Raw genomic sequence first — 16402 nt, forward strand, 5'->3', positions numbered from 1 at the left:
TGTACTTAACCACTATGTGGTTAACCTCTTGGCCCGGCATATCCCCCACTTTACCATTACCACCAGCCAGGGGATCAACCCTGGTTCAATGATGAGTGCAGGAGGGCATGCCAGGAGCAGCACCAGGTGTACCTAAGGGACGGGTCCCTTTGGAAGCCAGATCTGGTCCTCATCAAGGATGAAGAAGTAGCGGTGGTGGATGTCACAGTACGTTTCGAAGATAATAAATCATTGGAGAAAGCTTGGGCCGAAAAAGAACACAAATATCAACATCTGAAGGACGAGATACTGGAACTGACAGGCGGCAAGTCAGTAAAAAACTTCGGATTCGTCATGGGAGCGAGAGGGAAGTGGTTCAACAAGAATAACAGCCTCATGTGATTCCTGAAGATCGCCAAATACAAATTCTTCGCCCAGCTTACTTTAAGACTGACTCTCCCTGACATTGGAACTTTTACAAATCTTTGGAGACCAGTAGTCAGAGAATCATTTCACAGAGACGACCTGATGAGATGTCACAAGACCCAAAATGAAGGACAGAGAGGCTCCACGAGATGGGTATTGTATATTTCCAGGGTGGGAAGTCTAACGCCTGATCCCTGGTGGGCGGTGTACCTGAGGTGTCAATCTGGTGAAGCTACAACACAGCATAAACAGCATGCTATTTACAGAGCTAAGCGGTTCCACAACCAACGGATCAGTTCTAAGCTCCGCAGTCCTGCCACATCCAGCCATGGATGGTGGTTGACAATTAAACAACTCACTGGAGGAGGAGGATCCACAGATATCCCCATCAATGATGGGGGAGCCCAGCACATCAGTGCAAAAGATAAGGCTGAAGCAGTTGCAACAATCTTCAGCCAGAAGTGTCAAGTGGATGATCCAACTCTGCCTCCTCCAGAGGTCCCCAGCATCACAGATGCCAGTCTTCAGCCAGTTTGATTCACTCCACGTGATATCAAAAAATGGCTGAAGGCACTGGATACTGCAAAGGCCGAGGTCCCTGACAGTATTCCAGAAATAGCACTGAAGACTTGTCTCCAGAACCGCACCCCTAGCCAAGCTGTTCCAGTACAGCTGCAACACTGGCATCTACCCAGCTTTGTGGAAAATTGTCCAGGTATGTCCTGTACACAAAAAGCAGAACAAATCCAACCCGGCCAATTACCGCCCCATCAGTCTACTCTCCATCATCAGTAAAGTGATGGAAGGGGTCATCAACAGTGCTATTAAGCAGAACTTACATAGCAATAACCTACTCACTGATGCTCTGTTTGGTTTCCACCAGGGCCACTCAGCTCCTGACCTCATTACAGCCTTGGTTCAAACATGGACAAAAGAGCTGAACTCCAGTGGTGAGGTGAGGTGAGAGTGACTGCCCTTGACATCAAGACCGAATTTGACTGAGTGTGGCATTAGGGAGCCCTAGCAAAACTGGAGTCAATAGGAATAAAGGGCAAAACTCTCTGCTGGTTGGAGTCATACCTAGCACAAAGGAAGATGGTTGTGGTTGTTGGAGGTCAGTCATCTCAATTCCAGGACATTGCTGCAGGGGTTCCTTAGGGTATATGTCAATGACCTTCCTTCCATCATAAGGTCAAAAATGGGGTTGTTCGCTGATGATTGCCCAATATTCAGCCCCATTTGCAACTCCTCAGATACTGAAGCAGTTGTCATGAAGCTATTGATGTATATAATATTATTGGAATTTTTTTTTAAGTAGATGTTTAGTCTGTGGGTGTGTCTTAATTGGATTAATGCCAGCTAGTCTGGGTGCTTCGATGTATACTAGTTTTGAGATATGAACAGTAAGATAGAGTGCGTTTGCATATTGTTGAATAGAGCCTTCAAGAAGGGGCGTGAAATCTGGCACCTAGCTAGCAGAGACCAAGCAATGTTTAAATTACTAATAAAATTGGCACTATAAAAGGGATTTTATTGTTAGAAGAGGTGGCATTTAAAGGGGCTGGTGATACAGTGAGAGTTTACATTCAGCGAGATGTACTTGGTATAACAGACAGCAGTTTTGTGTATGCAGAGCAGAAGCAATGTAACATCAAAGCAGCTGTAAGCCTACAACTGTGTCTGCACAAAGTGAAAGGAACCTTACTTTGAATTTGTAAAGTGAAAATGCTTTGCCTAATATCTGCTTAAAGTCTATGAGTTGCTGTTGCCTTAGTGGAGGTTAGTTTGGGAATTTGTTAACAGTTATGATAGTAATTTGTAGCCATGTGTATATTTAACTTGGGTAAATTAATAAATGTCTCATGTAATTTGATATAAAAGCCTCTCAAGAACTGGTGGTTTTATGCCTGAATTCAGAGTTGCATGTCAAACATACCAAATGAAAATATAGACTATAACAGTACCTGGATGAGCACTTGGCATGTCATAACATTCAAACCTTTGACAAGGTGCCGCATAGAAGGCTGCTCATTAAGATAAGAGTCCATGATGTTAGAGGCAAGGTATTAGCATGGATAGAAGATTGGCTGTCTGGCAGGAGGCAGAGAGTGGGGATAAGGGTGTCCTTCTCAGGATGGCGACCGGTGACTAGTGGAGTTCCGTAGGGGTCAGTGTTGGGACCACAACTTTTCACTTTATGCATTAATGATCTAGCTGAAGGAACTGAGGGCATTCTGGCTAAGTTTGCTGATGATACAAAGATAGGTGGAGGGACAGGTAGTATTGAGGAGGCGGGGAGGCTGCAGAAGGATTTGGACAGGTTAGGAGAAGGGGCAAAGAAGTGGCAGATGGAATACAACGTGGGGAAGTGTGAGGTCATGCACTTTGGTAGGAAGAATAGAGGCATAGACTATTTTCTAAATGGAGAGAGAATTCAGAAATCTGGAGTGCAAAGGGACTTGGGACTCCTAGTCCAGGATTCTCTTAAGGTTAACTTGCAGGTTGAGTTGGTAGTTAGGAAGGCAAATGCAATGTTGACATTTATTTCGGGAGGACTAGAATATAAAAGCATGGATGTGCTACTGAGGCTTTATAAGGCTCTGGTCAGACCACATTTAGAATATTGTGAGCAATTTTGGGCCCCGTATCTCAGGAAGGATGTGCTGGCCCTGGAGAGGGTCCAGAGGAGGTTTACGAGAACGATCCCAGGAATGAAAGGCTTAACATATGAGGAACGTTTGAGGACTCTGGGTCTATACTCGATGGAGTTTAGAAGGATGAGGGGGGGATCTGATTGAAACTTACAGAATACTGAAAGGCCTGGATAGAGTGGACGTGGGGAAGATGTTTCCATTAGTTGGAAAGGCTAGGACCCAAGGGCACAGCCCCAGAGTAAAGGGAAGACCTTTTAGAACAGAGATGAGGAGAAACTTCTTTAGCCAGAGAGTGGTGAATCTATGGAATTCATTGCCACAGAAGGCTGTGGAGGCCAGGTCATTGATTGTATTTAAAACTGAGATAGGTAGGTTCTTGATTGGTAATGGGATCAAAGGTTATGGGGGGAAGGTGGGAGAGTGGGGTTGAGAAACTTATCAGCCATGATTGAATGGCAGAGTAGACTCGATGGGCCGATTGGCTTAATTTCTGCTCCTATGTCTTATGGTCTTAAGGCTATGGGCCAAGTGCTGGTAAATGGGATTGAGTAGGTAGGTCAGGTGTTTCTCATATGTCGGTGTAGACTCGATGAGCCGAAGGGCCTCTTCTGCATTCTGAGATTCTGTGATTCTAATTCCGATTCTGATAATTGTTTAAAGTTTCCCTCTGGGATTTTTAAATAACTCAGCTTTACCAACTGCTGTGTGATAACACAGTCCATGCCCAAAAGCAGCAAGACCTGGACAATTTCCAGGCTTGGGCTAACAAGTGGCAAGTAAGATTTTTGCCACACAAGTGCCAGGCAATGACCATCTCCAACAAGAGAGAATCTAACCAGCACCCCTTGACATTCAGTGGCATTACCATCACTGATACCCCCATTATCAATATTCTGGGGATTACCATTGACCAGAAACTGAACTGGACTAACCATATAAATACTGTGGCTATAACAGCAGATCAGAGGCTAGGAATGCTGCAGTGAGTAACTTACCTCCTGACTGCCTAAAGCCTGTCCACCATCTACAAGGCACAAGTCAGGGGTGTGACTGTCCACTTGCCTGGATGAGTGCAGCTCCAACAACACTCAAGAAGTTAGACATCATCCAGAACAAAGCAGCCCACTTGATTGGCACCCTATCCGCAAACATTCACTCCCTCCACCACTGACGCACTGTGGCAGCAGTGTGTACCACCTACAAGCTGCACTGCAGGAACTCACCAAACAACACCATCCAAACCCAGTACTGCTACCATCTAGAAGGACAAGGGCAGCAGATATATGGGAACACCACCACCTGGAAGTTCTCCTCCAAGTCAACTCACCACCCTGACTTATCACTATATCGCCGTTCCTTCACTGTTGCTGGGTCAGCACCCTGGAACTCCCTCCCTAACAGCACTGTGGGTGTACCTACACCACAGGGAGTGCAACGGTTCAAGAAGGCAGCTCACCACCACCTTCCCAAGGGCAATTAGGGATAGGCAATAAATGTTGGCCTAGCCAGCAAAGCCCACATCCCGTGAGTGAATTAAAAAAAGGGGTGATTTGATCCAAGTTTTTAAGATATTATGGGGAACAGAATGGAAGAAGCTATCTCTGCTGGTTGGGAGTCTAGCACTAAGGGGACATAGTCTAAAAATTAGAGCCAGACATTTCAGGTGTGAAATTAAGAAAACATGTAGAAATTCAGAACAGTCATCTGCGACTGGTAATTGATGCTAGGTCAGTTCTCAATTTTAAAACTGAGGTTGATAGATTTTTGTTAGCCAAAGATAGTTAAGGTAGATGGGGTTAGATCACAGATCAGCAATGAATGGTGACGTGACAGGCTTGAGGCCAAATGGCCTCCTCCTCTTCCTATGTTCCCAATTCTTTTATCATTTTAGAGACCTTTAAGCCTACATTTCTCAAAATAGCATCAGATTTTGAAGCCATCCATCTAAAAGCCCTTAGCTTAGGTATCGTTCTGGTCAATTGTTCAAAATTATTAAGCTATACAGCACAGAAAGTGGTCATTCAGCCTGTTGTGTCTGTGCTGGCTCTGAAAGAACCATCCAGTTAGTCACACTGTCTGCTTGCTCCTTAAATTTTCTTCTTCCAAAACTTGATACCCTTCACCATATGTCGATTGAAACTGGACACAATAAGGCTACTTCATCTTTGCCTTGCTCCAAAAAATATATGCAGACAGAGAAAAATGGGAGGCATTCCTTTTCTCCCATTTTGTTATTCATTAACAGTGGACACAAACTCCCTTTATGGCTCCCCTGACTGTGTTTGGAGGGGGTACAGCAGTGTAGATTGCATGCAAATGAATTTGCGGGTTTTGTGAACAGATTTCATGTAATGGCATCAGAGGCAATGTGCTACCAAAAACATTTGGTGCAACTGATTCCAGAACTGTTGTTGGTTCTATTTGTCCAGATGGGCAACTGGCAGTTAATTGTGACTTTTTGAACAAGTAATGGTTTTGCCACTTTCTGTACTTTTGCAGAATATTGCTGGCCCTTTTAAATTTGGTGATAGAGGCCATGTTCGGCACTGTGCCAGTTACCCTTGGTATATTTGGACGCAGAGGAGGAGAAACAGCTGCAAGACCTGTTGACAGCTGCTGAAGTCACTCAGTCAGGCATTTCTTGAAGCACAAATGTTTGTTTCTGTAAGACAGAGCATCATTCATCCTGATGGCTGCTCCATAAACCCAGAATTAAAAGAGAAGCCTCTCATCCATCCTATACTCTTCTTCTATTCCTGCAGCATTGCTCTGCACATCGCTGATCCTACACCTAATACATCGCACCTTGGCTTCCTTGCAGGTATACACTTTAGGATGTCTGAATTACTACTCGGAGGGATTGCTACTGTTCCTCAATCATGACACAGGAGGATATATTCATTCACAGAATTGAACCTTTAACTAAACCTAACATTAACATTCAATCTACCCAACCCAGCTCACCCTCCTGGACACAGGCATCCAGGCATTAGCTAACCCTGAAGCAAGCTACATGTGATTAAAGTTTTCACTTTTATTTTGTGTATTTTATATATCAGCCTCTGATGCACTCTCATTTTATAAATTTACTAATCTTCATTAAACGATTTTCCATATAATCCTCATTATCTGCAAAAAAAAGAAATCTTTCTGAGTCTCTCATGACATTTAACTTTGCTTGCTCCTTTAATAGTGTTGCTACCTTTTATGGCCCAGGAAGCTTCCAGACTTTCTGCTTCGTCTTCATAACTGTGTCCAACAATTTGCCATTACTCCCAAGAGTAGGTTCGGATGTTCAGTTCCAGGTCCTGGTAGAGGGAACTCCTAACCCGCATCAAGCCCCTTTCACCCATCACCCCTGTGCCTGCTGACCCACATTGGCTCCAGGTTCAACATTGCTTCAATTCTGAAATTTTTAATCTCCTGTTCAAATCCTTCCACGACCTTGCCCACCCAACTTTATAATCTCTTCCAGCCTTACAACCTGGCCTCTTGCACATTCCCCCCCCCACCCTTCACTCCCACCCTTCACTCCCTTTGCACCTCCATTGAGGGCCATGTCTTCGGTCATCTAGACCCTAAACCTCTTTCTCTTCTCTTTTACAAAGAGAAATGTATCTTTGATCAAGCTATCAGTCTCTTCTCCTAACATCCTTTGGCTTGTGTCAATTTTTGTTACGTTTATACTCCTGTGAAGTGCCTTGGGATATTTATTATATTAAAAGTGTTATATAAGTACAAGCTGTTTGGAGCACTCTAAGGCTTCAGAGAATGTGAAAGGTAGTATGTGAATGCAGATTATTTCTTATTTCAATTACTTTTTGAATTTAAGTGCTTAAAGAGATACCATATAGAATGAACAAGAGCTGTTATCATTTCCTTTCACTTTCTAACAGGCACAGCAGCTGCAGTGGGTAAAGTGCTGGTATCCAGGCTTGTACACACAAATCCAGGAGTGTGCTGAGAAGGGGCAGTTTGTCGTAGTGGGAGGCACCTGGGTGGAAATGGTAAAGTATCAACGCTGCGATTAGAAAGCACTGCATGCCCCTTCCTATCCACATTCCATCTGGTGATGCTCTCGAGCTGGAAGGTCGTGAGGTTATTTCTTGCTCCAAGTTTTGACAGTGTAGACTAGCCTGACACTCCAAGTGCAGTATTGAGGGAGTGTCGCATTGTCTGTGTGCCATCCTTTAGATGAGATGTCAAAGAGAACAGTGAGTCCTGCCAGTTACCTGATTAATATTTCTCTCTGAATCAACACCACTGAAACTTAATTGGCTGATCACTGATCTCACTGCTATTTGAAGTCTTGCTATGTACAAAATAACCTTCAGAGTAATGTGTTACATGTGAAACGCTTTGCGATGCGACTAGATACTATCTCAATGTAACTCTTTCAATAGCCACATAACAGTTACTTCTTTCAATTCACTACACATCACTGCTACCTAACGTTTCTGCTCTAGAGCATAGTTAAATTCTAAAATTAACAGATGTCAGATTCAACTTGAATTTGCCAAAGATTCCAACACAATTGTCTTTCAGTTCCAGAAAAGTTCTATTTTTACTTGTTAACAGCAAACAAGTACTCTGCAAATCCATTCCTGAGACTCTCATCTCCATCAGTGTCTCAGAATTTAATTAAATTGATATTTTTTCCCTCCCTTAATTTTCCAGTCTTTAATACAAAAACTTGGGCTGCGATGGATCCATTGCTTTTGATATTTCAGAATTCCCAAGATTCTAGAATGCTCCCTGTGGATTTTATGGTAGCAAATGTAACACTGCTATTCAAGAAAAGGGGAGAGAGAAAACTGAACAATTGGCCAGTTTTTTAAAAATTCTTTCATGGGAGGTGGGTGTCACTGGCAAGGCCAGCATTTGTTGCCCATCCCAAATTTCCCTTGAACTGAGTGGCTTTTGCTCAGCCATTTCAGGGGGCAGTTAAGAGTCAACCACATTGCTGTGGGTTTGGAGTCACATGTAGGCCAGACCAGGTAGAAATGGCAGATTTCTTTCCCTAAAGGACACCAGTGACCTAGCTGGGTTTTTACAACAATCGATGATAGTTTCATGGTTAGCTTTGTTAACTGAATTCAAACCACAGCATGGTGGGATTTGAACCTGTGCCGCCCCGAGCATTAGTCTACACCCCTGGATTACTAGTCCAGTGACATTACCACTACACCATTGTCTCCCCATAGTTATAAAAACAAAAAAACTGCGGATGCTGGAAATCCAAAACAAAAACAGAATTACCTGGAAAAACTCAGCAGGTCTGGCAGCATCGGCGGAGAAGAAAAGAGTTGACGTTTCGAGTCCTCATGACCCTTCGACAGAACAAGTTCTGTCGAAGGGTCATGAGGACTCGAAACGTCAACTCTTTTATTCTCCGCCAATGCTGCTAGATCTCCCCATAGTTAGCCTGACATTAGTCTTAGGAAAAGCTAGATTCTGTTATCAGGGATATGGTAACAGGGCAGTTAGAAAATCATAATATGATTAGGCAGAATCAACACGGATTACCAAAGGGAAGCCATGTTTGACAAAGTGGTTAGTTTTTCAACTTGTAACTAGCAGAGTGGATGTAAAGTGTTTGGACTTTCAAAAGGCATTTGATAAGGAGCCGCATAGGAGGTATTTTACTCAAATGTAGGCTTCATTTTGGCAGGAAGCATGAGGAGAGGCAATATAAAATAGAGGGTGCAACTCTAAAGGGGGAGCAGAGGGACCTAGGAGTATGTGTGCGCAAATTATTGAAGGTGGCAGGACAGGTTGAGAAAGATGTTAGTAAAGCATAAATAAAGCTAAGGGGCATGGAGTACATAAACAACAAGTACTGACTGTACTCAGCCAGCCTGTGCTTGCAAAACTCAGAATATAGGCCGGGATATTCCGACTCTGCCCGCCCCTGGGATCTTCTGATCTTGTTGAAAATCAATGGACTTTTGGCTGACCCGTGGCAGATCCCTCCACGATGGGGTTAGGCAAACCCAGCCATAGTGTCCAACATTAGATGCAATTCCGTGATTGGGCAACACTTACTAAATAATCCCAATTGTGCTAAGAATTGCACGAACAATCAATTTAAGATTATCAGTCGGTCTTGTGGTATGGTTCACTTATGCATGCTAAAATCCACACATATTCATACACAGGGCCCAGCCCTTTGCAAATAAAAAGACATGTCTGCACATTGCTCCTTTTTCAACTAAACAAAATCTTGGTGGCAGCCATTCTCTGGTTCATTCCTTATGTCAGTGCCTTGAGCAATCAGAGTTGGTTTGCTTGATTTGAATTTAAGCAAAAGCTTGGCAGTTAACTGTTCCTAGTGCATTCTCCATGGCAACAACTCTACTAATCAGAGCCCATTTGCCAACCAATCAGCACCCTCTTCTGATGCAGTATAAATGGTTCCCTTTGGGATTTGGTATTCTCGTATCTGGCCTCTGACAGCATGTCTCTTTAAAATGCAAGGAAGTTATGATGAACCCTGTTAAAAAAAAAACCCTGGCTTTAACCAGAGTATTGTGCCCTATTCTGGGCACCTCACTTTAGGAAAGATAGGACAGCATAAGACAAGATGCAGAAAAGATTCTCGAAAGTGGTACTAGGAGTACAGAACTAACGTTATAAGAATAGGTTGGGAGAAGCTGGGGCTGTTTTCCTTGGAGAAGAGGAGATTTGTAGAGCTTTTTAAAATCATGAAGGGTCTGGATAGATTAGAAAGGGAGAAACTGTTCACATTGGTGGAAGGATTGAGAACCAGCGGGCACAGATTTAAGGTGAATGGCAAAACAGCGACTGAGGACACATTTGTTTACACAGCGAGTGTTCACAGAATCACAGAATTGTTACAGTGTAGAAGGAGGCCATTCAGCCCACCAGCTGTCTTAGCATTTTAACTTAGTCCCTATCTCCTGCCTTCTCCCCGTAACCCTGCACATTGTTTCTATTTAAGTAATCACCCAGTACCCTCTTGAATGCCTCGATTGAACCTGCCTCCGCCACACTTCTAGCCAGTGCATTCCAAATCCTAACTACTCAGTGTGTGAAAAAGTTTTTTCTCACCTCGCATTTGCTTCTTTTTCAAAACACTTCAAAACTGTGCCCTCTGATTCTCGATCTGTTTACGAGCAGGAACAGTTTCTCCCTATCTATTCTGTCCAGACCTCTCATGATTTTGAAAACTTCTATCAAGTCTCCTCTTAGCCTTCTCCTCTCCAAGGAAGACAGTCCCAACTTCTCCAATCTTTCCTCATAACTGAAGTATCTCATCCCTGGAACTATTCTCTTAAACCTCTTCTCCACTCTCTCCAATGCGTTCACATCCTTTCTATAGTGTGGTGCCCAGAACTGTTCACGATACTCCATCTGAGGTCTAATCAGTGTCTTATATAAGTTCATCACAACCTCCCTGCTCTTGTACTCTTGTACTCCATGCCCCTATTAATGAAGCCTATAATACTGTATGCTTTAGAAACAGCTCTCTCTACCTAAGTTCTGCCATCTTTAATGACTTATGTACATATACACCCAGGTCTCTTTGCTCCTGCAGATCCTTTGGAATAGTATTCTTTATTTTATACTGCCTCTCCATGTTTTTTGTACCAAAGTGTATCACCTCACACTTCTCCGCATTGAACTTCATCTGCCACCTATCTGCCCACTCCACTGATGTGTCAATGTCCTTTCAAAGTTCTACACTGTCCTTCTCATAGTTTACAATTCTCCCAAGTTTTGTGTTGTCCACAAACTTTGAAATTGTCCTCTGCACACCAAGATCTAGATCATTTATATATATCAAGAAAAGCAAGGGTCCAAACTGACCCCTGGGGAACTCCACTACAAATCACCTTCCAGCCCGAAAAATACCCATTAACCATTAATCACTGTTTTCTATCCCTCAGCCAATTTTGTGTCCACGTTGCTACTGTCCCTTTTATTCCATGACCTATAACTTTCCTCAAGTCTGTTGTGTGGCACTGTAGCGAACGCCTTTTGGAACTCCATATACACCACATCAAAGGCCTTGCCCTCATCAACCATCTTAGTTACCTCTTCAAAAAACTCCAGCAAATTGGTTAGACACGATTTTCCTTTAACAAATCCATGATGACTCTTCCGAATCAACCCACATTTTTCCATGTGACTATTAATTCTATCCTGAATAATTGTTTCTAGAAGTTTACCCAGCACCGAAGTTAAACTGACTGGTCTATAATTACAGGTCAAATCTTTACAACCTTTTTTGAACAAGGGTGTAATGTTTGCAAATCTCCAGTCCTCCGGCACCTCCCACGAATCCGGGGAATATTGAAAGATAATTGCCAGTGCCTCTGCAATTTCCACTCTCACTTCCTTCAATATTCTTGGATGCATCTCATCTGGTCTCGGTACCTTATCAACTTTAAGTACCAACAGCTTATCCAATGCCACCTCCTTATCAATTTTAAACCCTTCCAGTGACTGAATTTCCTCCTCTCTCACCACGGCTTGGGCATCACCTACCTCGTAGGTAAAGACAGATGCAAAGTTTTCATTTACCACCTCAGCCATGCCTCTGGCCTCTATGTGTATCCACTTTTTAGTCCCTAATAGGCCCTACTCCTCCTTGTTCCACCCTTTTACTATTGATGTGCTTATAGAATACTTTGGGATTTCCTTTTATGTTAGCTGCCAGTCTTTTTTCATAATCCCTCCTTGCTTCTCGTATTTGCTTTTTCACATCCCTTCTGAACCTTCTGTATTCAGCTTGATCCTCAATTGTATTTGCTACCTAACATTTGTCGTAAGCACACTTTTTCTTCTTTAACTTAATTTCTATCTCCTTTGTCATCCAGGGAACTCTGGATTTGATTGTCCTACCCTTCCCTTTTGAGGGAACATACCTTGATTGTGCCCAAACCATCTCCTCTTTGAAGGTAGTCCATTGTTCAGCTACTGTTTTTCCTGCCAACCTTTGGTTCCAATCCTTCCAGCCCAGCACCATTCATGCCCCATTGAAGTCCGCTCTCTGTCGGTTGATTATTCTTACTCTGGATTGACCAATGTCATTTTCCACCGTCATCCTAAACCTTATGATACTATGATCACTGTTCTTTAAATGTTCCACCACTGTCACTGGATCTATTTGGCCCACCTCATTCCCAAGAACCAGGTCTATCAGTGCCTCTTTTCTTGTTGGACTGGACACATACTGCTGTAGAAAATTCTCCTGAACACAATCTAGGAACGCTTGACCCTCACTGCCCTTACACTACCACTATCCCAGTCTCTATACGGGTAATTCAAGTCCCCCATTATAACTACTCTATGATGTTTACGCTTCTCTGTAATTTCCTTGCAGATTTGTTCCTCTATATCCTTCCCTCTAGCTGGTGGTCTATATATTCCATCGAGCAATACAATTGCATCCTTCTTATTCCTTAGCTCTAGCCAAATCGATTCTGTCCTTGAATCTTCTGACACATACTCTTTCTCCAGCATGGCAATACTCTTCTTAACCAAAAATGCCACCTCTCCTCCTTTTTTCTTTTTCCTATCTTCTCTGAACACCTCGTAACAAGAACATTTAACACCCATATCTGCCCTTCCTTAAGCCAGGTCTCCATTGTCGCCACAACATCATAATCCCACAAAACAACCTGTGCCTGTAACTCCCCAGTTTTATTAACTATACTCCGTGCATTCAGGCACATGCAGTGTAACCCTGATTTAGACTTCATTACTTTCTCCCTTACTCCATCTATTATCTTACTATTCTCTATTTTAGTGCTATCTGCCTCTCCCAGCACTTTTTTTCACCAAGTATTTTTTAAAATTTATTTGTTCACAGGATGTGGGCGTTGCTAGAGAGGCCAGCATTTATTGCCCATCCCTAATTGCCCTTGAGAAAGTGGCAGTGAGCCGACTTCTTGAACCGCTGCAGTCCATGTGTTGTAGAAACACCAACAATGCTGTTAGGAATGGAGTTCCAGGATTTTGACCCAGTGATAGTGAAGGTTAGGATCAGAAATGGCCTGCCTAAGTGTGGTGGAGGTAGATTCAATCAAGGCCTTTAGTAGAGGATTGGATAAATATCTGCAGCAAAACAAGGGAGTGGGGCTAGGTGAGTTCTTCCAGAGATCTGGCATGGACATGACAGTCCTCGTGTGCTGTAACCATTCTATAAATCAGTGAATCGTGGATGGTTTTAGCTTGGATTGTAGATTGGTTAACAGACATAAAACAGAGAGTAGGAATAAGTGAGTCATTTTGGGTTATGTGTCATGTAACAAGTGAAGTACAGCGATGTTCAGTGCTTGGGCCTCAGTTATTTGCAGTCTGTGTCAATGACTTAGATGAAGGAACCAATGCTCACCAATCTATCTGTCACAGATGCATCTATCTATGGCAGCATTGGAAGGAGTGACCGCTGCACAGTCCTTGTGGAGATGAAGTTCTGTCTTCATCATGTTGCATGATACTACCACCATGCTAAATGGATTAGATTCAGAATAGATCTTGCAGCTCAAAACTAGGCATCCACGAGGGGCTGTGAGCCATCAGTTGCAGCAGAATTCTTTTCCATCACAACCTGTAACCTCATAGCCCGGCACATTCCTCATCTTACCACTATCATCTAGCCAGGGAACCAACCCTAGTTCAGTGTGGAAGACCTTCCAGGAGTAGCAGCAGGCCTACCTAAAAATAGGGTGTTGATCTGGTGAAATGACAGCACAGGACTATGTGCATACTAAGCAACAGAAGAGTACGTGAAAGACAGAATGAAGCAAACTCACAACCAACAGATCAGATCAAAGCTCCAAGTCCGAACACATCCACTCATCAATGGTAGTAGACAATTAAACAAATAATGGAAGGTGGAAGGTCCGTGAATGTCCTTAGCCTCAATGGTATCGGAGTACAATACATTATTGCAAAGGACAAGGCTGAAGCATTTGCAGCCTCTTCAGTCAGAAGTGACAAGTAGACGATCGATATAGACTTCCTTCTAAGAGGCTGAAGACTGGCTTCAGCCCCATACTATTGGAGCAATTGATGGAAAGAAGTTGTCAATAAAACCATACAAACAGTCCTTTCAGACAAATTTTGAGCAGGTTTGTAGTTCACAGAAGCCAGTCTTCAGCCAACTTGATTCATTCCACGTGATATCAAAAAAAGGCTGAGCACAATGGATACAGCAAAGGCTATGGGCCCCAACAGCATCCCAGCTGTACTACTGAAGACTTATGCTCCAGAACTAGCTGCACTTGTAGCCAAGCTGTTCCAGTACAACTAAAGCAATGGCATTTACCTGAAAATGTTTATAATTGTCCAGGTGTGTCCTGTCCACAAAGAGCAGAATAAATCCGATCTGGTCAATTATCAGTGCATCAATGTACTCCAGATCATTAGTAAATTATGAGGGAGGTGGTGGCATAGTGGTATTGTCACTGGACTAGTAATCTAGAGACCCAGAGTAATTCTCTGGGATGAATCCCACCAGGGCAGATGTGGGATTTGAATTCAATAAAATATCTGGAATTAAAAGTCTGATGATGACCATGAAACCATTGTCGAGTAGCGTAAAAACACATCTGCTTCACAAATGTCCTTTAGGGAAGGAAATCTAACGTCTTCACCTGGTCTGGCCTACATGTGACTCCAGACCCACAGCAATGTGGTTGACTCTTAACTGACCTCTGAAATGGCCTAGCAAGCTACTCAGTTGTATCAAACCACTAGGAATTCTACAAGGAATGAAGCCATATGGACTTAGGCACCGGAAACAACAATGGCATACTCAGCCCTGTGGACCTGCAAGGTCCTCCTTGTGCCAAAATTGGGAGAGTTGTAATTACAGACAAGTCAAGCAACAGCCTTACATAGTCATACTCATGGAATCATACCTTACAGATAATAACCCAGACACCACCATCACCACCTCTGGGTATGCCCTGTTCCACCAGCAGAACAGACCCACCAGAATTGGTGGCACAGCAGTATACAATTGGGGGGGAGTTGCTCTGGGAGTCCTCAACATCGACTCTGGACCCCATGAAGTCTCAAGGCACCAGATCAAACATGGGCAAGGAAACCTGCTGATTACCACATACCATCCCCCTTAGCTGATGAATCAGTATTCCTCTGTGTTGAACACCAGTTGGAGGAAGCACTGAGTGTGGCAAGGGCGCAGAATGTACTCTGGGTGGGGACTTAAAGTCCATCACCAGGAGTGGCTCAGCAGCACTACTACTGACTGAGCTGGCTGAATCTTAAAGAACATAGCTGCTGGACTGGGTCTGCGGCAGGTGGTAAGGGAACCAACAAGAGGGAAAAGACATACTTGACCTCATCCTCACCAACCTGCCTGCTGCAGATGCATCTGTTCATCACAGTATTGGTAGGCATGACCACCACACCTTGTGGAGGCGAAGTCACATCTTCACATTGAGAATACCCTCCATCATGTGTGGCACTACCACTGTGCTAAATGGAATAGATTTCGAACAGATCTTGCAACTCAAGACTGGGCATCCATGAGGTGATATAGACCATCAGCAGCAGCAGAATTGCACTGAACCACAATCTGTAACCTCATGACCCAGCATATTCCAACTCTACCACTACCATGAAGACAAGCGATCAACCCTGGTTTAATGAAGAGTGCAGAAGGGCATGCTAGGAGCAGCACCAGGGATACCTAAAAATGAGGTGTCAACCTGGTGAAGCTACAAAATAGGGCTACTTGCAGCCAAACAGCATGAGTAAATGGCAAAAGACAGGGCTAAGCAACTCCACAACCAATGGATCAGATATAAGCATTGCAGTCCTGCCACGTCTAGTCGTGAAAGGTGGTGGACAATTAAAACAACTCACTGGAGGAGGAGGGTCCACAAATATCTCCATCCTCAATGGTGGGGGAGCCCACTACATCAGCGCAAAAGACAAGGCTGAAGCATTTGCAATAATATTCAGCCAGAAGTGTCGAGTGGATAGTCCATCTTGGTCTCCTCCGGAGGTCCCAAGCATCATAGATGCCAGTCTTCAACCAATTTGATTCACTCTACGTGATGTCAAGAAATGACTGAAGGCACTGGATACTGCAATGGTTATAGGCCTGACAATATTCCGGCAATTGTGCTGAAGACTTGTACTCCAGAACTTGCTGCACCCTAGCCAAGCTTCTCCAGTACAGCTACAACACTGGCTATGGAAAATTGCCCAGGTATGTCCTGGACACAAAAAGCAAGACAATCCAACCCGGCCTGTTACCCCATCAGTCTACTCTCGATCATCAATAAAGTAATGGAAAGGGTCATCAACCGTACTATTAAACGGCACTTGCTTAGCAATAA

General features: G+C 43.6%; 1 protein-coding gene across 2 annotated transcripts in view; it reads left to right on the forward strand.

Moving 5' to 3' along the window:
- Positions 1-16402, forward strand: part of man2c1 (mannosidase, alpha, class 2C, member 1) — a 105833-nt gene that overhangs the window by 24242 nt on the left and 65189 nt on the right. For both annotated transcript variants that reach the window (XM_041178446.1, XM_041178447.1), the window contains exon 8: positions 6956-7066. In XM_041178446.1, coding sequence (XP_041034380.1) covers positions 6956-7066 — 111 coding nt within the window. The remainder of the gene's footprint in view (positions 1-6955; positions 7067-16402) is intronic.

This window comes from Carcharodon carcharias, chromosome 32 (genome assembly GCF_017639515.1).
Source record: "Carcharodon carcharias isolate sCarCar2 chromosome 32, sCarCar2.pri, whole genome shotgun sequence".
NCBI lineage: Eukaryota > Metazoa > Chordata > Chondrichthyes > Lamniformes > Lamnidae > Carcharodon > Carcharodon carcharias.